This window comes from Schistocerca serialis, chromosome 1 (assembly GCF_023864345.2).
Source record: "Schistocerca serialis cubense isolate TAMUIC-IGC-003099 chromosome 1, iqSchSeri2.2, whole genome shotgun sequence".
NCBI classification, from domain to species: Eukaryota; Metazoa; Arthropoda; class Insecta; order Orthoptera; family Acrididae; genus Schistocerca; species Schistocerca serialis.
This window is the reverse complement of record NC_064638.1, coordinates 1,197,462,134-1,197,488,832: the sequence shown is the minus strand read 5'-3', so window position 1 is coordinate 1,197,488,832 and position 26,699 is coordinate 1,197,462,134. Positions and strand designations below refer to the sequence as shown.

The following is a 26,699-nucleotide window of genomic DNA, read 5'->3' as shown; positions in this document are numbered from 1 at the left end:
TCTGTCTCACTCGCTCACTACAGTGTTTAGGCCTCAATAGGCAATAGACACCTGTGAGTTTCCCCATCACATGGTGAATCTGCACCCTTTGTGGCACACGATCCTCGACGAGAGGGTTCGTTTCACAATTCCTGAAGGCTGACTCTTTCGGCCATATACTTAAAGGAGAGCAAAATGCTCATTAACTCACATACTCAATACAATAGTACTTCCATTAATAAGTTTTGGTATGACACTGAATCAAATGCTTCTTGAAGTCAAGAAAAACTGCCTCTATCTGATTGCCTTGATCCATGACTTTTAGGATTTGAAAAAAAAACTGTAAGCTGAGCTTCACAAAACCAATGTTTCTGAAATACATGCTTATTGGCATGTAAGATGTCATTCAAGATACCCCACTATGTTTGAGTTCAGACTATGTTCTTATATTCTGTAACAAGTGAATGTTAGTGACATTGAATGGTGGTTTTGTGGCCCGTTTCTGCTGTCCTTCTTGTACACAAATGCAGCCTGTGTTTTCTTTCAACTGTGGATACAATCTACAATTTTATTTATGGCTATTATGTTTTCAGCAACTGTGGTATATACTTTTAGCAAAATAAAAATCTGCAAAATTGGGATATTTTGTTGCACTTAACCGGTTTCGACAGATTAATCTGTCATCTTCGTAAGTATACAAAAGTTAGGTAAATACAAATCTTTGAAACATTGCCATACATACATACAATGTACAAAAAGTGTATTACAAAAAGTTAGTCAAAACTGACTTGTATAACACAGAGAAGCAGATGTCAGTATCTTCATCAGCGAAGCATAATGACATGATACATCACAAACGTATATAGTGTAAGCAATAATTATAACCACAGACTGATTACTTATATACAGAGTCAAGTTGTGTGCAAACAGCAAGGAACATATATAAAACACATAAAAAGTATAACTAAAGAATATAAAAAGCAAGTTACATATCAAATAAAAAGGAACTGCCAATAAAGTCTCGATATAAATTTTAGGTTGTAGTTCTGAAAAGGTCTGGTATAAATTTTTTTTTATTACATTATCATCCAGCACTGAGTAAGTATCTTGTAATACAATTCTTGTACTTTGCATACATATACAACCAATTTCTAATGATTTGTATTTTTCTAAATTTTGCATACTTCTGAAGATGATAGATTAATCTGTCAAAACTGATTACATGCAATAAAATATTCCAATTGTGCAACTGACAACTGAATTTTATTATGAGAAAATATGGTGCACATTTTGTTTGAGGGATATCTGTACTATTAAATAAAGACAATTTGTTTGCTGTTTAAAGTTGTTACCAAAAATTTCAAAAAGTACCTGACCAAGTTATTTTAAATTTTTACATGATGCTAGAGTAAACATTAGGAAAGACACAGGGTGCATTTTTAAAAATATATACAGTATATAAGTACATATATACACAGGTAATGCTGTTGCCAAAAATCTTGAAAAGTTCTTGACCAATTTACTTCAAATTTTTACGCAATACTCTAATAAACCTTAATAGACACATAAGCTACAGCTTTTAAAATATATATGGTTTACAACTAAATATTCAAAAATCTACATTATTATACAAAAACAAATTAATGTTTACCATTGTTACCAAAAATCTTAAAAAGTGCTCGAGTTACCTGCTTCAAATTTTTACTCAATACTGTAGCGAAGCTTCGAACAAACATAGGCTACACGTTTTTTTAATGGTGGTATCTAAACACATATTTAAAACCTAGATTATGATACAGAATGGTCAGAACAGTACGAAAAGCTTGTAAGGGTGTTGCACAGTAGGTTTTGTTGAGAAGTAATTGTTAAGAAAAAAATTCGGTATGTTGTGTCGTTTATGAAATGTGAAATGTGTTTTATTCATCTCAGAATGTACACAATTTCAGAACATATGAGTTAATTAGTATTGAAGCTAGCCAGTCAGATCATTATACGTGCAGAGACAGTGTTGCTAAATATCTGGCTTCCTAAAACTGAACAAGAGAGCGATACTGCAATTGGACAGGGGTGGTAGTAAGGATTGAACCCAAGCCATCATCAATATTATGAGAACAATTGGCACTAATTGCATCTGATGGGACACTTGAATTTGCATGCACAATGGCCTGATTGGCTAATTTCAATGCTAATTAACTCGGAAATGGTGCAACGTATCAAACTGTTTTCTTAATAATTATGTCTCAGCTCAATCTACCCAGCAACACCCTTAGAATATTTTCAGACTAATCTGAAAAGTGGAAAAGTTGTACATGATATTCTAATAAACATTCAAATGGATATAGCCTGTATATATTTTTTAAACATGAATAGGTTTTCTATTAAAACTGAATGCAAGAAAGAAAATGCTACAGTATGCTGAGTAGCCAAAACGTATGGTTTTGTTTTCTTTCTCACAGTCAGTTTTTACCACAGTAGCAGGGCATTTAAACCATTAGACAAATTGTTTCTCTCGCATATATTCTTTCTCATTATACAGGGTGATTCAAAAAGAATACCACAACTTTAGGAATTTAAAACTCTGCAACGACAAAAGGCAGAGCTAAGCACTATCTGTCAGTGAATTAAGGGAGCTATAAAGTTTCATTTAGTTGTACATTTGTACGCTTGAGGCGCTGTTGACTAGGCGTCAGCGTCAGTTGATGCTAAGATGGCGACCGCTCAACAGAAAGCTTTTTGTGTTATTGAGTACGGCGGAAGTGAATCGACGGCAGTTGTTCAGCGTGCATTTCGAACGAAGTATGGTGTTAAACCTCCTGATAGGTGGTGTATTAAACGTTGGTATAAACAGTTTACAGAGAATGGGTGTTTGTGCAAAGGGAAAAGTTCCGGACGGCCGAGAACGAGTGATGAAAATGTAGCACGCATCCAGCAAGCATTTGTTCGCAGCCCAGGAAAATCGACTCGCAGAGCTAGCAGAGAGCTGCAAATTCCACAATCAACTGTATGGAGAGTCCTGCGAAAAAGGTTAGTTATGAAACCTTATCGTCTGAAATTGGTTCAAGCACTGTCTGCAGCTGAACGTCAACTACCCGAGGCGATGGATCGGCCGCCAGGCAGCCCGTGACAGAGCACTTCATCACTGGCCTCCAAGAAGCCCTGATCTTACCCCCTGCGATTTTTTTCTTATGGGGGTATGTTAAGGATATGGTGTTTCGGCCACCTCTCCCAGCCACCATTGATGATTTGAAACGAGAAATAACAGCAGCTATCCAAACTGTTATGCCTGATATGCTACAGAGAGTGTGGAACGAGTTGGAGTATCGGGTTGATATTGCTCGTGTGTCTGGAGGGGGCCATATTGAACATCTCTGAACTTGTTTTTGAGTGAAAAAAAACCTTTTTAAATACTCTTTGTAATGATGTACAACAGAAGGTTATATTATGTTTCTTTCATTGAATACACATTTTTAAAGTTGTGGTATTCTTTTTGAATCACCCTGTATATAACTGTAACGAAAATTATATGCGTAGCTATGTGCTGTTTTGTCTCTTCCTCGCACTAGACTTTAACGGAAAATACGTAAGTTGTAGTTATGGCTTATCAGCCTGTGATTAGAGTATCACCATAGAATCTGAATCACCCACAAATTTTTAATCCTTTTCATTTGCGCATTAAAACTATGCAAAATATTCTCATTGAAGCTACTATCCAGCAGCAGAGGAGATCTCTCATACATTTATACTAATGATCCCAACTGATTTACTTTTGCCATTTCAATTCCTAATCAATGTTTTGTTGGCTATAAAAATAAACATGGGTGAAGATCAGTGAGAGGGGTGGGGGAAGAATATGAACATGGCGAGGGGAAAGGAGGAGATGGACAGAGGATGGGAGGGGAGGTGGAGAGAGAGAGAGAGAGAGAGAGAGAGAGAGAGAGAGAGAGAGAGAGGGAGAGAGGGAGAGAGAGGGGGGGGAGGAGGAGACAGACATAGAGAGGGGCAGGGCTTGATGTGCAGAGAGAGGAGGGGGAGATAAACAAAGAGAAGAGAGATGGGGAGATGTAGAGTGAGAGTGGGAGCAGGAAATCAGGATGTATGTCAAATTCCCGCATGTATGGGATTGCCAGTATGGAATATTTTCATCAAAAAGCCAGCTAATTCAGCTCATCTGCAAATTCTGTATAGAATCTCATATCACTCATCTTTGCAGTGGTGTGAGAATTATACTGGGCCAGTACTCTTGGAGCCTTCTTTGTAAAGCAATATTTGAAGACGGCTTTTAGCATTTCTATTTCTGCTTTGCTAGCCTCAATTTCAGTTCCTATGTCATCCATGAGTATCTGGACAATGCTATGGCGCCACTGACAGCCTTTGCATACACTGTAAATTTCTTTTGGATTGGTGAGAGGTCTTCTGACAAGTAGTCATTGGGTACTTTATGCACAGCCCTTCTGACAGCCAGATTCATTTCATTTAGCAACTATATATACTCTATGCTTTTTTTTTTCACCTACTGTGCAATAGTCACTGTTTCTATTGAAACGTTTTTGAATAGGCCTTGAACTTTCTCTAACAAAATACTTCTTAACATTCTTAAATATAATACTAGAAGGAGAAATTATTTACACTATCCATCGCACAGCCTTAGTGTGCCACACAGAGGAGCGAGATATTCAGCTAGAAAAATCTTTGACCACCTACCGAGTGATGTGAAGAATTTAATGGCCATTAAAATTAACTTCAAACACAAACTGAAATCATATTTGCTTAGCCAACTGCATCTACTCCACAGTGGAATTTCTGAATGTGTAGTGAGAGCGTGCGTGCGTGCGCGCGTATGTGTGTGTGTGTGTGTGTGTGTGTGTGTTTAAGAGAGGCAGAGAGAGACACAGACACTGAAGATAGTTAAGAATAAATCACTGAATGCATGTATAAAAAAATAGAAATTGTTTAAATGGTCAGCATGCTGCCACATTTTCTACTGAGAACATGTAATATAGCAGTAAAACTGACTTGTTAGCTATCACAGTGAGAGGGTAAAATTACGATCTCCAAAACATGCAAATAGTTAACTAGCTACCTAACTAACAACCAAAGCATGCATGTAATCCTATGGATGACTAACTTTGCTATGTTCAGAATGTTTGCAATATGCTGAACACTGATCCATGACTCATCTTCACTTTTCTCCTCAATCACCAGAACCACCAGTTCTCCTGTGATTCTCAGTCCTTCTTGGAGAGAAGATGATTCGTACTTGTTTTGCCACACAGAGAGAGTCTGCACCACCTAACCTACTCATGTGTTGGTTCACTGTTGTCACACATTTCCACCGACACAGCATGGATTATTTCAGAGATTTTCCCCTTCAAATTCAGAAAACAAATTACCACGTGATTCTATAGTTTATCAGTGGGCTATGCCATTTTATTTGGCCTCTATAGCGGTGTACTATGCTACTGTAATTTCAATGAATGACTATCAGGACTGTAGACTTGTACCTGCATACAAACAATAAATTATTTATGTCTCCCCCCCCCCCCCCCCCCAAGGTGATATGTATGATGAGGTTCAGTGAACTGTTAAAAGCATATTGTGTCTTTGTGTTTATTTATTTTAAAAGCCTGTAAAAATAGCTGCAGTTGTGTTATCACCATGCTGCCTTCCTTTTAAACAGTTGAGGATGGTTAGGCTCACATGCTTTTTGTAGCTGTAGGTATCTGATTTTCTGTTGATATGTTTCATTTTCCTTGTGTCCAATCGGGCTATATGGGAGATCAAATTACGAGGTGCATTCAAGTTCTAAGGCCTCCGATTTTTTTTCTAATTAAGTACTCACCCGAAATCGATGAAACTGGCGTTACTTCTTGACGTAATCGCCCTGCAGACGTACACATTTTTCACAACGTGACGCCATGATTCCACAGCAGCGGCGAAGGCTTCTTTAGGAGTCTGTTTTGACCACTGGAAAATCTCTGACGCAATAGCAGCATGGCTGGTGAATGTGCGACCACGGAGAGTGTCTTTCATTGTTGGAAAAAGCCGAAAGTCACTAGGAGCCAGGCAGGTGAGTAGGGAGCATGAGGAATCACTTCAAAGTTGTTATCGCAAAGAAACTGTTGCGAAACGTTAGCTCGATGTGCGGGTGCGTTGTCTTGGTGAAACAGCACACGCGCAGCGCTTCCCAGACGTTTTTGTTGCAGTGCAGGAAGGAATTCGTTCTTCAAAACATTTTCGTAGGATGCACCTGTTACCGTAGTGCCCTTTGGAACGCAATGGGTAAGGATTACGCCCTCGCTGTCCCAGAACATGGACACCATCATTTTTTCAGCACTGGCGGTTACCCGAAATTTTTTTGGTGGCAGTGAATCTGTGTGCTTCCACTGAGCTGACTGGCGCTTTGTTTCTGGATTGAAAAATGGCATCCACGTCTCATCCATTGTCACAACCGACGAAAAGAAAGTCCCATTCATGCTGTCGTTGCACGTCAACATTGCTTGGCAACATGCCACACGGGCAGCCATGCGGTTGTCAGTCAGCATTCGTGGCACCCACCTAGATGACACTTTTCGCATTTTCAGGTCGTCATGCAGGATTGTGTGCACAGAACCCATAGAAATGCCAACTCTGGAGGCAATCTGTTCAACAGTCATTCAGCGATCCCCCAAAACAATTCTCTCCACTTTCTCGATCATGTCGTCAGACCGGCTTGTGCAAGCCCGAGGTTGTTTCGGTTTGTTGTCACACAATGTTCTGCCTTCATTAAAATGTCACACCCACGAACGCACTTTCGACACATCCATAACTCCATCACCACATGTCTCCTTCAACTGTCGATGAATTTCGATTGGCTTCACACCACGCAAATTCAGAAAACGAATGATTGCACGCTGTTCAAGTAAGGAAAACGTCGCCATTTTAAGTATTTAAAACAGTTCTCATTCTCGCCGCTGGCGGTAAAATTGCATCTGCCGTACGGTACTGCCATCTCTGGGACGTGTTGACAATGAATGCAGCCTCATTTTAAAACAATGTGCATGTTTCTATCTCTTTCCAGTCCAGAGAAAAAAATCTGAGGCCTTAGAACTTGAATGCACCTCGTACATCAACTGTAGTACGAAACATTCAATGAACTTCACTACTTGTACAATCTATAGACCATAGTTTTAATTTCAATGTGTTTTTTGCTACTTTGTAAAATCTTTATATTGGTTGTGCATTAGATGCTACAGATGAATATTTCAGTTAAGTGAGGTACTGATCACACCATTTGTCTACATAAGTGAATGTTTTACATCTGTTATACTGTAATATTTTCAGGTCTTTCTTTCAGGTGTAAACTGTATCTATCTGTTGAATCGGTGAGTTTATGTACTTTTAGTGTTAAACACTGTGTCAACTCACATTATCATCACAATTTATGCAGCTGTTACTTTAATCAGTGACAATGTAACATGTTTGAGCTATCACTTCTATAATAATTTCCCCTGGACATGCATTGTGTCACTGGTAACATACTTGCAATGTATCTAAATCCCCATATACTTCACTAGAAGTGTTATTATTGACGGGTAACTTAGAATCAGTGATCAACTTCCCTACATATATAGCTCAAGACTGTAGCAGTCTAATAGATAATGCATTTGCACAGCAAGAGACTGTAAAACTAACACATGCTTTCCCCGTGATAAATGGATTATCAGACCATGGTGCACAATTGATTAACTTACAAAACCTAGCAGAGTTTACAGTTCATAAACCATTAAATAGAAGTGTAAGGCTGGTCAACTCAGTATCTAGGGCACTTCAGTGAAAGTTTAAGAAATGTTAATTGGGGAGATGTATACAATAAGCCAAATGCTAATGATAAATGCAATATATTTCTTGGTAAATTTATATCCATTTTTGAACACTGTTGCCCCAAAAAAATTACTAAATGTAACAACAAACAATTTTCAAAGAAACTTTGGATTACTACAGGTATTAAAGTGCCTCCAGAAAGAAAAAGAAAATTGTATGAGATAGCAAGAATTAGTAAGAAGTAATTTACACTATAAAAATTATTGAAACATACTGAGAAAAGTTGTCAGAAAATAAAAAAAATTATGTATATCAGATATGAAACTAACAACTGGGGCAATAAAATAAAATCACTATGGAATGTTGTTGGAATTGAGACAGGAAAAGTAACCACTGGGGTACATAGTATTACTATCAAAGAGAATGAGACCTTCTTAATCAACCATACACAAGTAGCTAACATATTTAACAACCATTTCTTCAGTGTAGGTGAAACAATTGGTGAGAATAGTTCAAAAGGAAAAGCCATGCCATACATGGAAGAGTCAGTTTTGAGAAATCCTTGTCAGATTAATTTTCATCTAACAACCTCTTATGAAACAAGGAAAATCATTAAATCCTTGAAAAATAAATGTTCTGCTGGAGTAGATGACATCTCTGACAAGATATTAAAACAATGTGGAGCAGTTACGGCTGATGTTCTGAGTCACGTCTGTTATGCATCACCAACTCAAGGTATTTTCCCAGACAGGTTAAAATATGCCATTGACAAGTCTCTCTACAAAATAGGAGACACAAAAGGTGTCAATAATTATCGGCAAGTATCCTTGCTTACAGCATTTTCAAAAAACATTGAGAAAGTAATGTACTCAAGAGTGGTTAACCATCTCAACAGTAATGGGATACTTAGTAAGTCACAGTTTGGATTTCAAAAATGCTGTTCTACTGAAACAGCAAAATACAATTTCACTGCCCACATAATAGAGTCTTTAAATAGTAAAATGTCACCAATAGGAATTTTCTGTGACTTATCCAAAGCATTTGATTGTGTGAACCATGATATTATGTTACAGAAATTACAATTCTGCAGTATAAATGGAACAGTATATGAGTGGTTTAAGTCATATCTACAGTACTGGAAGCAAAAAGTTTATTTATATGGTTTAAATGATTTACAGGAATTTCCAACTTCATCTAACTGGGGTGAAATTAAATTAGGTGTTACACAGGGTTCAATCATGAGTCCCCTTCTGTTCTTGACATATGTGAATGACATCCATTCTTATCTGAAACAAGAAGCTAAACTGACACTGTTTGCTGATGATACAAGCATAATTATTAATCCAGTAAAAGAAACTGCAAAAGAAATTGATACAAATAATGTCTTTGGAAAAGCCATTGATTTGTTTTCTGTGAATGGGCTTGCTCTGAACTTTAAAAAAACACAGAACATCCAATTTTCTACTGCAAGGAGTACAGTTCCTTGAATAAATATAACACATCAACCAAAGTCAGTGGCCAGGGTACAGCATACTAAGTTTTTGGGAGTACAGATAGATGAGAATCTCAATTGGAAAATTCATATTTTGGATCTGTTAAAGCGACTAGTTTCAGCAGCTTTTGCAATCAGAATAATTGCTAATTTTGAGGATATAGAATTTAGCAAGCTAACATACTTCGCATACCTTCACTCTCTGATGTCATACGGAATAATATTTTGGGGTAACTCACACTTACGCAAACAGTATTCACTGCTCAAAAGAAAGTGGTTAAAATAATATGTGGGGCTCATAGTCGCACATCTTGTAGGCATCTTTTGAATGGTTAGGAATTCTTACAACACTCTCACAGTACCTTTACTCAGTAATGAAATTTGTTCTCAACAACATGGACCAGTTTAAAAACAACAGTGACATTCATGATTATAATACCAGAAGAAAGAAAGACTTACACGATCCTCTACTTAACCTATCTTTGGCACAGAAAGGGGTAAAATATGCTGCTGTAAAACTTTTCGATGAATTAGTAGACGAAATGAAATGTTTGACAGACAGAAGTAATAATTTCAGAAATAAATTGAAATCATATCTCCTTGACATTCCCTTCCATACCATAGATGAATTCTTGAACAGGAATAAATAAATCTGTAGGTATAATATGTGCATTTTGTGCAATTTAAGGGAGTGGGGTAGGTAATACAAATTTTAAGCTTTAAAAAAAAAAAAGCTTGATTCATTTGTGCATTCTTAAGCACTTGACACATTTCACATCATAATGGTTACTGTGAGATTGATCAATGGAACACATAACTAACTAACTAATCAAACAATGGAAAATCCAGGATGGAATGTAACAATATTAGAAAAGGAAAGTTGCTACTCACCATATAGCAGAGTTGCTGAGTCGCGATAGGCACAACAAAAAGATTCACACAATTCACTAACTAACTAATTAACTATGCTACTATTTCCCTTGAGTTATTTGAACCCACGTTTATCATAGTTTCATATTGTGCGGAGCAGGTGACATACTGTACTTCAAATTTACTTTCTTGCTTCCCCACTTTTTGTTGAAGTATGGTTTGTCCCTCAAATGCCACTATTGGATAGAAATAGTGTACATTACAAGAGTGGCTGTAGCTTGTTTCACAAAGATGTGTATGTGGGTCATTACACTTTGTTATTGCTGTCACATCTGTTCTTTTTGTAACACATGTGAATTGCAGTTGGATGTAAAGTACAGATTGTTAAACTGTTACGACTGTCATACTTACTGTAACATATCACACACAACATGTATACTCGTAGGATACTAGTCACTAGAATTGTACTGGAGCTACCAATGTATGCAGATCTCTAGATCATCTTTGGTTCAACTGGTAAATAGTGATCAGCTGTGCAGTCAACAATATGTAAAGTAGAATACCTCCATTCAGAGCGTTAATGCTGACTGTTGATGTAGCACAAATGAGTGCACTGTTAGCACACTTTATGACTGCCAATGCAATTTATATTAGTACTAACAACAACTGGTAACTCAGTATAAATGCAATGTCTCTGTTTTTCACTGTATGCTTGTTTGTAGTCTGTTACATTATTCTGTGTCTCGTACTTTTATTTCCAGAGACAAATTCTGGATTTTATTATCTCATGCCATTGATTTTATATCACTAACATGATGTTATAAATGATTTTATATGAGTATTAGATTTTTACTATGTGTATTTTTTCAATAACAAGAACATCAGTTGAAATGATTGACAGTTTAATCTTGTGACGCTCTTTATATGTTCATTCAGTTGGTATACAGGGACTTGATCATGGTCTGTGGATCAAAACTGGTTATGCAATAAAGAAATTTTATCAGCAGCTCTTGGCAGTGAATCACGATGTTTACAAATATTTAACAAATGTGAGGCACCATTTTTTGAAAAAACCTTAAATAATTTCTACTTGACAATTCTTCTTGTTTCATGGATGAATTTTTGTTTAAAAGCTGGCACTTTATAGGGAGAGACGACTGGTTTTTAAATGTTGTTGCATAAGTATGACTGAAAAATAATGTGTTCATTAATGTTAAAACTAATTATGAATCTCTCTCTCTCTCTCTCTCTCTCTCTCTCTCTCTCTCACACACACACACACACACACACACACACACACACACACACACACCTGTGCTCCTACATTGTGCCAGATGAAAACACAATGCCGAGATTGCAGTTTGGCCAGTGGACTGGGTTGAGAGGTTGTGTCACGTGAGGTGGGTATAGGGAGAAAGAGACGGAAAGGGGGAGGAGGTGTTGTGGAGGGGTAGATAGCAGCTTGGGACGAGGTAACATGTGTGCAGATTAAGACTGCAGTGCTGAAAGTCATCAGGTGCACAAGCTATGAATGCGACATATGGGCACGGTGTGAGGCACACGATCACAATGATGTGGAGGCATGGTTTGGAAAGGGATGACAGGTGAAAGGAAGGGGAGACTCTTGGGTAGCGGGTGTGGGTGCAGGGGGTTTGAAAGGTCCAGGATGGCACAGGTTGTGAAGCAGCCATTGAGCTCAAGCTGGTTGTGCTCAACAGCCTAGTCTGCTACTGGGCAGTCAACTCTGTTCTTGGTCAGTTTGCTGCTGGTCATTCATTCAGCTGGTTAGTGGGCACACCCACAAAATTCTATGTACAAATGGCAGCAGAGCTGGTACATGACATGGCTGCTGTCACAGGTGGCCCTGCCTCTGATATGATAGGATAGGCTTGTGACAGAAGTGGGAGTGGCACAGGGATGGGCCAGGTCATTGTGCAGATTGGGTAGGGGCAGTGGTGGGGTGGAAAGGGTCGCGGGTAGGATGTACCTTATTTCTGGGTGTGATGACAGATAATCCAAGCCCTGGCAAAGGAGATGGGTCAGTTGCTCCAGTACGGATGATATTGAGTTGTAACTGATTCTTGGGAGTGGTGGGAGGATTATTGGGGTGTGAAGACATGGCACAGGAAATTGCTCATTTTAATGTCGTGAATGTACTCTTTTCGAAACTGTTTCATCATTACTTTTAACTTCTGGTACTGAAAGACTACCACATGTACCTCCACTAAAAAGTGTGATGTGTATGTGTATGCTATGTGTAAGTGTATGTGGCTGAAGAATTAAACTTAGAAGAATTCACCCTGACTGTTGCTTTTAGCAAATATACCCTGGATTCATTCTTCTCTGCAACCATGGCTATGTCACTTTCTTCACAACAATGAAATTACCTTCATATAGATCAACCAGAAATAAATGAGAATAATATTCTGATGTCAATCTCGACAAATAGTTAGACGCAAAGTGAAGACAAAAATGGCAACAAGAGACTATAAGACCAAAACACACACACACACACACACACACACACACACACACACACACTCACTTTGTCTGAATTTTGAAAAGATACTGGGAGATCTGAAGAGAAATTTGGTTATGCTATTTATCACTCCCACAGCACACAGGTACATTATTGTAGCAGCACATCTAAATGCATCTGCAGTACTCAGAGCCTGACAAGTGGGCACAAGTAAACAGGTTTATAGCATTGCAAGAAAGGTAAAATGCTACACTTAAACATGCCCACTGATCCATGTGAGTAGCCCATCACAATTTGTTAACTTGTGCACTACAGTTTACAGTGGTAGTGGTGCACATTTACATGTCTACAGAGAGATCAGAATAGAATATTCTAATTTGCGATTAGACAAAATTATTGAAAAGGAAATTTGCGTTTACTACAGTAACAACTTTACATGAAGCGTTTTAAGTAAAATTTCAAATACAATTGATTTTAATAAGGATTATTCAATTTTATAACAGATTTTCAGCTCATACATTCTGTAGTTCCTCTCAAAGTATTTGTAGCATAATGCTTCATGCACTTATGTCATATTTCTATTCCTAGTTTTGCAATTGAGGTCAGTGCTTCTGCAAAGGGAAGTCTCCATATCCCTCTCTTTGTTTTCAAATAAAAGGAGGTGAAGTTTAATGTAAAAGGCAGACAATGTTAACATCATCAGTTCTCTTAACAGCAGTAAACACAATACTATGTTTGCAATGACTGTAGCTATTGAAGAAGAAGATTACAAATGTGATCTAGCAAGATTTCTCACCTGCAGTGCCAGGTGTGCCAGTTCATAAGCATTTAAAAGTTTCTGGCACATTGATGCTTTATAAATATAATGAAGACCACAGCAAGACTTCTCCCTTAGTCGATGTTGCAGAGCCAGCACCTACACAAACACATAAAAAACAATGTCCTGTTACAATATCATGAATATAAACACACATTAGAGTAATATCTACGATTAGTTAAATTAAAAGAAGGCCATATGTTCACTCTGGTACTCCATATTAACTAACAAAAAACTTATTTACTTACTTACTCACTACTAAGACTATCCCAGTTAAACAAAAAGCAAAGGATTAAAACCTACTGTTTTATGCAGCCAGGTTTATTCTGCTGTAAATTACTAGATGATCACACACACACACACACACACACACACACACACACACACACACACAATGCCAGTTGGTTGCATGCACAGGTCGGAAAGCACCAATGTCAACAATAAAACACTTTGCAGACAGTTTACGAACTGTTGATTTAACTGGAGTTTACAATGGACCAAATGACAACACTAAATTTGACATATTCCTCAAATTTGTAGTGGTTTTAGAAAACATTTAGCTCAAAAAAGTGATTTTAACACCAAAATAATCTAAAACTGTCTTTACTCACTAAAGTACTCACGTATATTCAGAAAGAAAACCTGAAGTTCATAAAATAATTAATGATCTGAAAAACATTTATTATAAACAATTTAAAAGAAATATCATAAAGAAGTAACCACATTATATCTGAAAGTGAGAACATCCAAAACAAAAATAAAGTGGAATATTGTTATTCCTCAGTTTCTCCTGGGGTATTTGTTGATCAAACTGCCCATGAGTGTACTGCCAGCTCATCTTCAGTCCCCTGTACACATCGCTAGATAAGTCATCTAAATGTCCACTCTATTACAGGGATCACTAATTTCAATTGGCCTCCGTAAACCTCTTAGACTTCCCTGTAGATGTGGACTCTCCACACCTCTAACAACTGTTGCCTGAAGAGGGTGCCAATGAGGCACTGAAATCGGTAATCCTATAAAATAATAAGTAAAATTATGGCCGTCAGTATCTGTTTTCCTCAAGTCTTTCACTAGCCATTGTGCCTTCCCATTTATACAAGGTGAAACTACAGATTCCAGTATCTGTCTTAAGCAATTTAAGGAAACCATGAGAAACCTAAATGTGGATGGCCAGACAAGAATATTAATCGTCATCCTCCAGAATGCAAGTTCAGCATGCTAATTACTGCACTACCTATGTAGCCCTCACCTGAACATCCAAATGAGGGACTACATAATCTCCAGCATATTTTACCCAAGTGGATGTTATCACCACTAAACAGTAGATTAGTGCTTGTAAAGGGACACCCCCATCTAGCATTACTTTTCCTCAACAGAAGTAGTCGGTACCAGAACTAACTTTCCAATTTTGAACAGGTCAGTATTATCTCAGCTGGTTTTCTAACAAATGTCATATAATTTTGTACATGATGTGTTATATTTCAAGCTAAAATCTATAAAAAGAAATAACTTTATTTTCTTTGTTACAATCGGTATGTACTCTGAATGTCCAGTTAAATTCTCTCTCTCTCTCTCTCTCTCTCTCTCTCTCTCTCTCTCTCTCTTTTAAGAAACATTTGAAATCACGAAATATTTGGCACACTTAAAATTTATATTATGAATTACGCACTTTGGTGTCAGGAATATTGTTAAGCAATATGGTGCTATTTATTATGTTTATTTCTGGATTCACTTATAAAATAATAATTTAAATTAACAGAAATTCAACTGTCAAGAAAATTTGTAAACCTTCTGGAATATTGTTATTACCGCAGAGGGAGGAAGTAGTAGCGGGCATGCCTCTGATGTGACCGGACGTATTTTTGTATTTTGGGAGAATGTAATTTCAGCTCTGTAATGTGAAAATTCAAAAGACAGTGTGATATAGAAAAATGTGAGGGAATAAATTATCGTGAAAACAAAAAATTTGCACAGACTTACTTCAAAATTATTTAAGTTGGTTGGAACCATGAGAACCTAAAACATGAAAATTTCAGCTCCAAGAATCACCCCTATACATGAAGAACTGGAACCAACTATGAGAAAAGAAGATACGTAAAAAGTTTATTGTAAATCCTACTCCTCCCATATTTTTGTAAAAAGAGACCTTACCATCGGCAACAGCAGTAATAACACAGACGGTGGGATGGGGCAATTTCATGCTGCATGCCTTGGGAAATATAACACCTGTAACTTACCCTTGCTTTCAGCCATGCTGCGGTATCATCATAAAAAGGCCATACTGACAAATGTTACAAGGGCAGATCAGTTAATCATCCACACTGAACACAACTACTGTAATAGGGCTAAGCTACTTTCAACCCAGTAGTCCACTTACTAAGACAACTATAGAAAAATCTGTAGTTTAATAAGGAATCTGAACCAATGTAAGTCAGGCAAATTTTCACATTTATTAAATATTCTATTCCTCATTATTATCTAAAAAGTTGCAATCCCAGTCTAACTACCTATTTTATTTCATTTCCCATTTTCAGTTTGTGTATAATGAACAGATCAAATGCGAGTTTCTGAACTACCATTCTCTAAATGAATTCACATGGTTTGCTGAAAGCAGCTATGTGGCGAAATCTAGTTTGCAATGCCCCCCCCCCCCCCCCCTTTTTTTTAGGGAGATCCAAAAGACACCATATACTAATACAAATAATCAATTTTTGAAAATGTAATATAATTAGATAGACAAAAAAATCTACTTACGTAACAGAGGTAGGAAAAAACACATAAAAGGTACCAAAACATGCAAGCTTTCGGAGCCAGTGTCTCCTTCAGGGGGAAGGGCAGACGAGAAAGAAATGGGAATGAAGGAAAAGAACTGGTGAAGTTTCGGAAATGGGGAGAATTCTACTCATTACCTAAACCTCACCCCACAGTAGATACTGACACTCAGGTTGCTACAAAATTTCTTGACTGCCAAAAAGCCATCAAAGGATGTTTGCTCTTTCACCTAGCAGCAAACAGAATACAGAATGAAACTGCGTGCTGGACCAGGTTTCAAACACAAGATCTTTGCCTTTCATGACAGGTGCACTATCAACAGAACTACTTGAGTATGACATCCTCTTAGCTCTACTTCCATCAGCAACTCATCTCCTACCTTTCTTCACAGAAATTCTCCTGCGTAACTAGCAGGACTAGCAGTCCTGGATGAAAGGAACTGCAGAGACATGACTTAATCACAGCTGCAGGATTATTTCAAGAATGAAGTCAAGCTCAGATAGCTTCAGCTGATAGAGAACTTGCCTCAAAAAGGCAAAAGTCTTGGGTTCAAGTCCTGGTACAACACATTTCATTCTGGAAAATATCCCCCCAAGTTGTGGCTAACAGATATCTGACTGGACTGAAGAAAGAGAGGCAGCTGATCCTCAACATAAATAAATGAAGTGCAATTAATGTTACTAAAATGAAAAGAGCTTATATCGGTTGATTATACAATCAACAATGAGTCCCAACTGTCAAGCATCTAGAAGTAACTGTATGGTGTGATTGAAGGTGGAAAGCATGTGAAGAGTCTCACTCACAAAATTCTAAGGGCTCATTTTCTAAAATACATCAAACAAATGTGTTACACCTTCCAACATACATCTGGTATTATGACCACTATGGCAGATTAGAGAAATTTGGTTTCATGTTCAGAAATTAAAATTTTTATGTCCAATATGTCAACGCAAAAGGAAGAGAGGAAAACTATACTGGCATGCAATGTACACTCTGACACACAATGAATGGTGGCTTGTAGGGCCTAGTTGTAAACGTAGCTTTATCAGTTCTTTCCAAAATGCACTAATATTCTAGAAGTGACTAAATATTTCATTACAATTTCCTAACAATGTTGTCACCTCCCTGCACATAAAAGTGACAACTGTCCAAATCCTCACAGAGCTGTGCTCATAAGCTGCTTTGTGATGTACACATTATTGGTTGAGTACCTGGCATTGTCTGCTAATTGTTTTTATGCAACCCTGGCAATGGAGGTCAAATTTCACCAGCACTGTGACTAAATCAGCCAATGACACCAAAGGCCTCTGGATATGACATGTCAGTCATTTTTATAGTTGCCGAAGTGATCACTTTCCCACACCCCCTTACACGTAGTCTCATTGCAAGTGTTTTTCCAGAAAGCAACTGAGATTTGTGCTACGTTTTGCTGAAATTGTTCCACACATTCAACATGTTTTACATTCACCCCTTTCTTACTCTTGATATGAACCCCAGTATCTCCCACACTCCACTCCCACACCCGAACCCACCCCTTTGGGTCAGTTGTCATCGGGCATGTTACCATTCAGCCTAACAACCTGAAATACCATGAATATAACGCAATTACCGCCATTTTCGACCACTTCACTAAAGGCATTCTATAACTATTCTGGAAAAAACACACACACACAATTTTTATGTATGTAGATTATTAATTATTCTAGCAAAAGGAAGAGACATAGCAAAACAATTTTACTACTTCTTTTACAAATCAAAACATTAAAAACAAAGGTAAATTTAGTTTAATATCAAGTAATTATACTTTTGGAGATCATACCTGGCGATGAAACTGATACAGATAATTTCTGCAGAATCTTGATGTAAACTCCGCTGCTCTTTGACGTCGTCTTATGAAATCCTGCAGTCCATCTGGTTCTGGTATATTGCTTATGGACAGATATACATTTAAAAGGGTAACCTCTAATTTTTCTCTAATGGTCATTAACCTCCAAGCAAAAATACTATCTTTAGTTTCATCATACTTGTTATTTTTTCTGTTTGACAATGTCTTTCTAGTACCAGGCAACAAAAGTCTTTTGTTTTCCCCTATGACATTATTACTGTTGTTCTGATAAGTAATTTTTTTCTCATTTGATTTTTGAGCATCTGTAAAACAATCACAGTCGGATGGAACAGAACATTCACTGCATGCTGATTGGTCTTCCTCAGGTATGGTTAAAAGTGGGTGATGTATTGCAAGTGAAGAGATCATAGTCATTGCTGTTCCTATAGACAAAAATTAAAACAGTTTCACTGCACCGCACTGCACAGTTGCTTGCTTTCTAATTTAGTTGCCAGAGAAAACAATCTCATGCATTCAGGACAAATATGAAAGGCAGATTATGATTCACCTACCCATAAAGAAAAATACAATACTTGCTCTCTTTCCAAGTTCTGAAAGGGAAAGATGGGCCTAAAAGTTCATTGTGGATACTTCTATCGTAAATAATTATGAAATTAAAATCTACTTTTAAACCTGTAGTTACATTAACAAAAGTGTCAGTATTGTGTTAAAAAAGGTAATATGGTGTGAAAAGTGAATCATTCAAAAAGAGCAACAGAAAGTTCTATTTCATTACATCTATTGTTTTTTTTATCGTATCTAGTGTCAGTGCTTTATAAAATCGATCAGCCATAATGAAGCTGGGAAAATGTGACAAGGAAAGGGCAGAGATGAGAAAGTTTTGTAGGCAGGTTTGAATTCACTTAAGCAAAATATTTTACTCACTACCAGAATTAGAGAAGAAAGATATAAAGGAATGTAGTTTGCAACATAATGATGCTACAAAATTTACAACTAAGCCTTATGAAAAACAAAACAGGAACAGAAAAGTTCTGCCTCTAGGTCACAGTCATGAGAGGAGTGCAGACCAGCAGCTACAGTAAAAATTAACTTCAGTGTACCACATCATAAGTAATGTGACTATTCTTAGTATCCAGATAGGAGAACATTTGTTGATAGTTTGGGGATCTGGAGGGAAAAAAAAACCACAGAATTACATGTGACTTGGATACACTTTTCCAAGTGTTGCTGCAGGAAGATGCGGATATACTCATCGTGGCCTATACCTGTATAAGATGGTCAAGAACAAGTTATCAGATCGCTTAGCAGAAAAGATATGGGGGCCACCAATATACAAAGGCAAATCCCTCTGGTAATTCTGGTCAGGTGAAACATCTGCAAATTATTAAAGGAAATTAAACTGACAGAGACTCTGAGTTTATCTTATAGGAATGGAGAGAAATGTGAATGCAAATTGCTTCATCACAATACTATGGCAGAGGGGGAAATGGGGGAGGGGGGAGGGGAAGAAATAAATGAGTTGTTATTTTGTTTGGAAGCTCTTAGTAGTTGGAAAGGAATTGATCTGACTTCTTTATCTAAACACCATATAATCACAAAGATAGAAATTCTTAATTTAAGTTGTTATAAATTAGCTGCATATTCATGAAGATCCAATACAGATACAGGCATTATCACAATCACAAAAAAGGGACATAAAAACAAAAATGTAGAAATAAGTAAATTCTCCATTGATCAGAATATAGAAGCATGTACTTGTGAGTTAATATTGGGAAATGTAACAAATGTGATCGTTACAGTATCACATCCCCACTGGGTAATTAATATATTTTCATGAACATTTTGAAGGTTTTTGTACTGCCTGTTAGACAAAAAGAGGGGATTATTAATTTATGGTGATTTAGTGTAAACTTCTTTTAAAAAATCTGACTGGAAAAGTGACGTAGAGATGCTGTTAGCCACTTATAATTTAGTATCAGTAATAGATTTCCCTACCTGAGCTGCTCAACACAATAGTACACTTATACATAAAGTATTGATACAACGTGCAGAAGCTAAAGAAACATTTGCTTATATGGTGGGAAATGCACTGTCAGATCATAATATACTGTTAGTCACATAAAGTAATATAGCTCTATATACAGTGTAGTTAGTTAGCTAGTTAGTTTCATGTTCCCTGGATCATTTTGCACAATAAATCATAATGATGTGGAATGAGCCATTTTACATTCACATCACAAATTATTATGTAAATATGGCAACATGATGTATATTTGTAGGGATTTTTTTCAGTGTACAGATGTGTGTTAGTAACTCCTACCCACCACCTCACACCATACTACAAGAACAGAAATTCTTCTACAAAACAGCAAGAGAATAAATACACTGCTATGCAACAGTTAAAATGTCAAACTCCATTAAACAAATGTCTGCAAGATGATCATGGGTGAGGACCACATATTATTCTTAAAGCACATTTTTGAGCAATGAAGACTTTCTTTCTTACAGACAAGTTATCTCAGAACATAATTCCATATGACATCACTGAATGATTCTAAGTGCAAATGTAGCTAAACTAAGTCATTTTAGGAGTCCCAAAATGTGCTTTTTCCAGTTTATATTCTCATCAATGTGGACACCTAAGAAATTTGAAATTTCCACCCTATTTGTTACTTCTTCATCATGTGTTACATTTATCGTTGGCATAGTACCCTGGATGTGCAGAACTGAATGCAGTGTGTCTCTTTAAAATTGAGAGTGAGACCATTTGCAAAAAACCAGTCAATGAGACTTTTACGAAAATTTTTTACTATTTCTTCTGTTTCTGTATGTATGCTTGGATTGATTGCAATACTAGTGTCATCTGGAGAAGAACTAATTCTACTTCTTGTATATTAGACAGAAGATTATTTAAATATATGAGGAACAATGGTGGACCTAAGACTGAGTCTTGGGAAATGCCATTCATGATTTCTTCCCAGTCAAAATTACATCCCCGGACTATATTGGTTGAATTAGTAAGTACAACTTTCTGCATTATTTTGTTAGTATGACACTATCCATTGGTTGACCATATTATCATTCCCATAAAACTTCAATTAATCAAGGAGAATAATATGATTCACACAGTCAAATGCCTTAGGGAGGTCGCAGAAAATACCAACTGGCAGTTCTTTATTATTTAAAGCTTGTAAAATTTGGTGAGTGAATATGTAAACGAGGAACTCTTCTGAAACCCAAACTGCGATTTCCTGAATGTTTCAGAAACATTCAAAGAAAACAATGAGGCTCATTAATGCTAAAAAAAGTGAAGATTCTACAGGAAGGCTTGAAAATGTGAAGTTGGATGTATTCTGTATCTTAAGTAAGAATTAAGGCACGTACTGAACTATTAAGACACAGCACATCCGAATGGCAATATTTTACAGTGTGAAGATTTTATTCAGTTCTCAGTAAATGTATAAATAGCTGTCTCAGTAGGGTGGCCCTTTTGAAATCCAATCTGTGATTTGCTAAAGGTTCCATTATCACATCGCGGGTGCCAACCCTGGGGTACCTTATTGTCTGAAACATATTAAAAATTGATATAAGGATGGCACTGGGAGATAGTTCTTTAAAACTGAGGAGTCATTATTGTTATAGAGAGGTCTAACAATGGCAAATTATAATCTTTCTGGACAAACACCTGAATTTTCTTAAAATACTGCAGCATTTTTGTAGTATGCAAGTAATGCCGGATCTTGACTTATTTTGGCCTTTAATTAAATTTCCCTCTTTTCTTACATTACATTTTAATTCCCTTAGTTATCCATATCTTAGTTTTTTTATTGAATAAACTGAATTTGACTTTAGCATCTATTTCTACATTTCCATTTACATCTATACCCTGCAAACCACCATGAGATGCATGGCAGAGTATTCACTCCACTGTACCAGTTATTAGGGTTTCTTCCTGTTACATTCACATATGGAGTGCGGGAAGAATGATTGATTGAATGCCTCTGTGTGTGTGCTCCACAATCCCTATGAGAGCCAGTTCCTCAAAATTTGGGAATACAATTTCTCAGGATAGTTTCTGTCTATCTTGAAGAGTCTTCCAGTTCACTTCCTGCAGTATCTCTGTGACACTTTTTAACATAGATTAAACAAATCTCTGGCCATTTGTGCTGCCCTTCTCTGTATACGTTCAATATCCCCTGCTAGTTCTAACTGGTATGGGTCCCACACACTTGAGCACTTCCTCAGTATTCTACCAATAAACTGAAGTCCACCACCTGCTTTACCCATGACCAAACCTATGTGAACATTCCATTTCATATCCCTACAAGGTGTTACACTCAGGTATTTGTATGAATTGACTGATTCCAATAGTGGCCCATTGATATTATAGTCACACGATACTACATTTTCTCGTTTTGTGAAGAGCAGAATCTTACATTTCTGGACATTTAAAGCAAGTTGCCAATCTCTGCACTACTTTGATATCTTATCAAGATCTGACTGAATATTTATGCAGCTTCTTTCAGATAGTACTTCATAATATGTAACTGCATTATCTGCAAAAAGCCTGATGTTAGTATTAATATTTGCTGCAAGGTCATTAATATATAAAACAAACAGCACGGGTCCCAACATACTTCCCTGGGGAACACCCAAGTTACTTCTACATCTGATGATGACAACCTATCCCAGATAACTACTTGTGTCCTCCCTACCAAAAGTCCGAAAACCAGGCAAAAATTTCACCTGATGCCCCAAATGATCATCTTTTTCACAATAAGTGTAGGTACGGTACTGACTCAAATGCTTTTTGGAAATCAAGAAACATAGCATCTAACTGATTGCCTTGATCCAATGCTTTCAGTATGTCATGTGAGAAAAGTGCAAGTTGAGTCTCACATGATCGATGTTTTCGGAATCCGTGCTGGTTGCCATTGAGGAGGTCATTCTTTTCAAGATATCTCACTATGTTTGAGCGTAGACTATGCTCTAAGATTCTACGACAAGTCGATGTCAAGCACATTGGGCCGTAGTTTTGTGGACCCCTTCTTCGGCCATTCTTTTAGACAGTTGTGATCTGTGCCTTTTTCTAAAAAATGGGCATGGAGTTTCATTTGAGGGATCTACGATAGATTACAGTAAGAAGACGGGCTAACTCGGCCACAAATTCAGAACAGAACGCGACAGGGATTCCATCGGGCCCTGGAGCTTTGTTCAATTGTAATGATTTCAACTGTTTCTCAAAACTACTAACACTAATAATTACTTCATTCACCTTTTCAGTGGTATGAGGATTAAATTGGGGCAATTCCTTTGGGTTTCACTTTATACAGAAACATGTGAAAATGGACTTAAGCATTTCAACTTCTGCTTTGCTACACTCTTTGGTGCCACTAACAGCCTTTACATGTGACCAGAACTTCTCTGAGTTCTGTGAAAGATCACTTGACAATATTCTGCTACAGTAGTCACTGAAAGCATCACACATTGCTGTCTTGACAGCCAAATGTGTTTCATTCAGCATCTCTCTATCTATAACCCTATGCGCTGTTTTACACCTATTACGCAGTAATCTCTGTTTCTTTAGAAGTTTCTTTGTAGTGGCTGTATTCCATGGAGGTTCCCTCCCATTATGAAGTGTTCTACTGGGTATATATCTATCCAGCACATGCTCAACTGTTCTTTTAAATTTGAGCCAGAGTTCCTCTGCATGCTCCTACCCTGTGCTCAAAGTCTCAAGTTCCTCACTGAGATATGACACTACTGATTTCTTTATCTACTTTACTGAACATATATATCTTTCTACTTGTTTTAGTTGTCCTTCATATTTTGGTAATCATTGCTGCCACAACCACATCATGGTTTTCAGTTGTAATGTGGACAACCTCAAAGAGGTTGGGTCAACCTGTTGCTGGTACATAAAACATACTTCCATTGTGAATGGGGTGCCTAACTATCTGTTCTAGGTGCTTTTTCAGAGCAGCCATTTAGTAAAGTTTCACAGTGTCTTACCGCACCCAACACTAACAAAAGTGTAATTTTCCCAATTAATTGTTCGATGATTAAAGTCTCCACCAATGATTTCAGTATGATTAGGGAACTTACATACAAGTGAACTGAGGTTGTCTCTAAAGTTTTCAGTTACATCAGGAGATGATTTTGGTGGGCAATAGAAGAGTCCAGTTATTTTAAGCCCATCCCTGAAACTGATTCTCGCCCAAATAACCTCACACACACCTTAAGTTTCTACCTTGCTGAAGTTTTTCTGTTCTACATTGACACCTTACTTAATCTTCGTATTTGTATATATTCCATATGTATTTGAATTTCTTCACTCTTTTAATCTTTCCATATTTGGTGTGCTTGGCTTGTGTGGTGTTGTTCTTTCTTTCCATGTATTGCATTATACTCCGATCAGCCAGAACATTATGACCACTGACCGAATGTCAATACAAACTCATTAAGGTGATAGCACTATCACATGGCGAGGAATGACTGCTAGTCAGACACAATGCATGTAGTATTAGTGAGCATGCTGCCTTTGTGTAGAATGGGACTGGCATGCGATTTATCTGAGTTTGACTGAGGGCAGATTGTGATGGCTCAGAGGCTTAGCATGAGCATTTTGGAAACTGCGCAACTTGTCAGGTTTTCCAGGAGTGCTGCCTTCAACATGAAGCGAAACCAAGGTGAAACCACATCCAGACGTTGTGGAGTTTGGCACCGACCTCTCATTACAGATGTCAGACATTGTAGGATGGGCCGACTGGTAAAACAGGACAGGCAGCAAACTGTGACGGAACTAACGGCAGACTTTAATGCTGGGCAGAGTACAAGTCTGAAAACACAGTGCACCGAACACCTAACGATAGGCCTCCACAGGCATGCATGTGCCAATGTTAACATCATGACATCAGCAACTATGATTCAAATGGGCACGTGACCATTGGCACTGTATGCTGGTGCACTGGCAGAGCATTGTATGGTCTGGTGAATCCTGACACCTTCTTCACTTGCCGAAGAGAGGACGTGAATCCGTCATCTTCCAGGGGAACAGCTCCTTGAGACCTGTACTGTGGGGCAGAGACAAATTGGCAGTGGCTCCATTATGATCTGGAAAACATTCACTTGGGCATCCATTGGTGCAGTGGAGCTCTTGCCAGGTATCATGACAACCAAGGAGTAATGTACACTGGTTGCAGACCACGTACACCCCATCATGACGCCCATGTTTCCCGATGGCAGTGGCGCTTTTCAACAAGATAAAGCAACACTTCGGAGGGCCAGCAGTATGATGGTGTGGTTCAAGAAACACAGTGGCAAGTTCCAGTTGATGTGCTGGACCCTCAAATCACCACATCTGGGATGTGACCGAACATGGCATCTGAGCTCATCACCCCCTTCCCTGGACTTTACAGGAATTAGGTGATTTGTGACTGTAGATGTGGTGCCAGATTCCTTCAGCAACCTCCAATGCCTCATTACTTCCATGCCACGATGTGTCACCACTGTTATCCGTGCCAAAGGTGGACATACCGGCTATTAGGTAGGCGTCATAATGTTCTGGCTGGTCAGATTTAGATTAGATTAGATGTGTACAATATCTGTAGAGCTGTGCTGGCAGAAACTTCATTTAAGTGTTCCAGAGTTTCTTGTCTGTTGTTGGTGAATTTTGCCATGTTATTTGCAAATGCCAGGCATTTCAGATGTTGTTTTGTTTGCATATTTTTCCTAACAGTATCCCTTCCTGTTGTATGATATTTTGACCTAGACCTTGTTGAATAGTTGTGGGAGATGATTTCCTTGTCTGACCGCTGTGTAAGTCTCAAATGTTCTGAGATTTCATTGGTGTATGAGTGCCCTAGTTTTTCTGTCTATTCCATGTTCTATGTAGTATATTCCTAGATTCTTCATTTAATATTAGATCTTGAAATCTTGTAAGTTGGCTTTTGTGAGATAGTTGACAATTATCTTCAAGTGTCTCCCAACTCAAGATTTTCAGCATTTCTGTGAATCTCTCCTGCAAGTCAAAGGCAACAATCTTGCTGCCGTTCTTTGTATACATTCAATAACCACTGTTATTCCTATCTGTTATCAGTTCCACATAATTAATATTATAGGATAGCTCACATGAGTATGTTACAAGAAGTATCTTTGTAGGCTGACTGCATTTTCCCAGTACTTTACCAACAAACTGAAGTATGTCACCTGCATTATGTGTGACTGTGCATGTGTGTTCATTCCATTTCATAGCCACACAAATTGTTACACTCAGGTATTTGTACAATTTGACTAATTCTAATTGTGACTCACAGATATTGCAGTCACAGAATACTACTTTTTTGCATCACTATTAATACTGTCTGTCAGGTCATTAATGCATGAGGGTTGTTTAACAAAGACTGAGACTGATGCTGAAATAACTTTATCATCAAGTAATCAATCAATACTTTCCCTCCAATGTAGTCACTATTAAGAGTGACACACTTATCCCATCATCTCATCTAACTGCCCACTTTTCTGTATCTGTTAGCAGTTAAATTTTCTAACTGCCAACTGGTTTCACAGTTATGGTGATTTATAAAGTAGCAACGTAACTTTACTTTATAAAATTTATGAGGTAGAGGTACAGAAAGTAGGG

At 37.6% G+C, this 26,699-nt stretch overlaps 1 protein-coding gene across 6 annotated transcripts in view; it reads right to left on the bottom strand.

Annotated features, from left to right (window-relative positions):
- The window catches only part of LOC126418876 (uncharacterized), a 164,168-nt gene that overhangs the window by 125,903 nt on the left and 11,566 nt on the right, over positions 1–26,699 (bottom strand). For all 6 annotated transcript variants that reach the window (XM_050085912.1, XM_050085904.1, XM_050085896.1 and 3 more), the window contains exons 2-3: positions 18,032–18,480; positions 13,417–13,536 (exon numbers count right to left, since the gene is read on the bottom strand). In XM_050085912.1, the coding sequence (XP_049941869.1) occupies positions 13,417–13,536; positions 18,032–18,472 (561 nt within the window). In that variant the 5' untranslated portion in view covers positions 18,473–18,480. The remainder of the gene's footprint in view (positions 1–13,416; positions 13,537–18,031; positions 18,481–26,699) is intronic.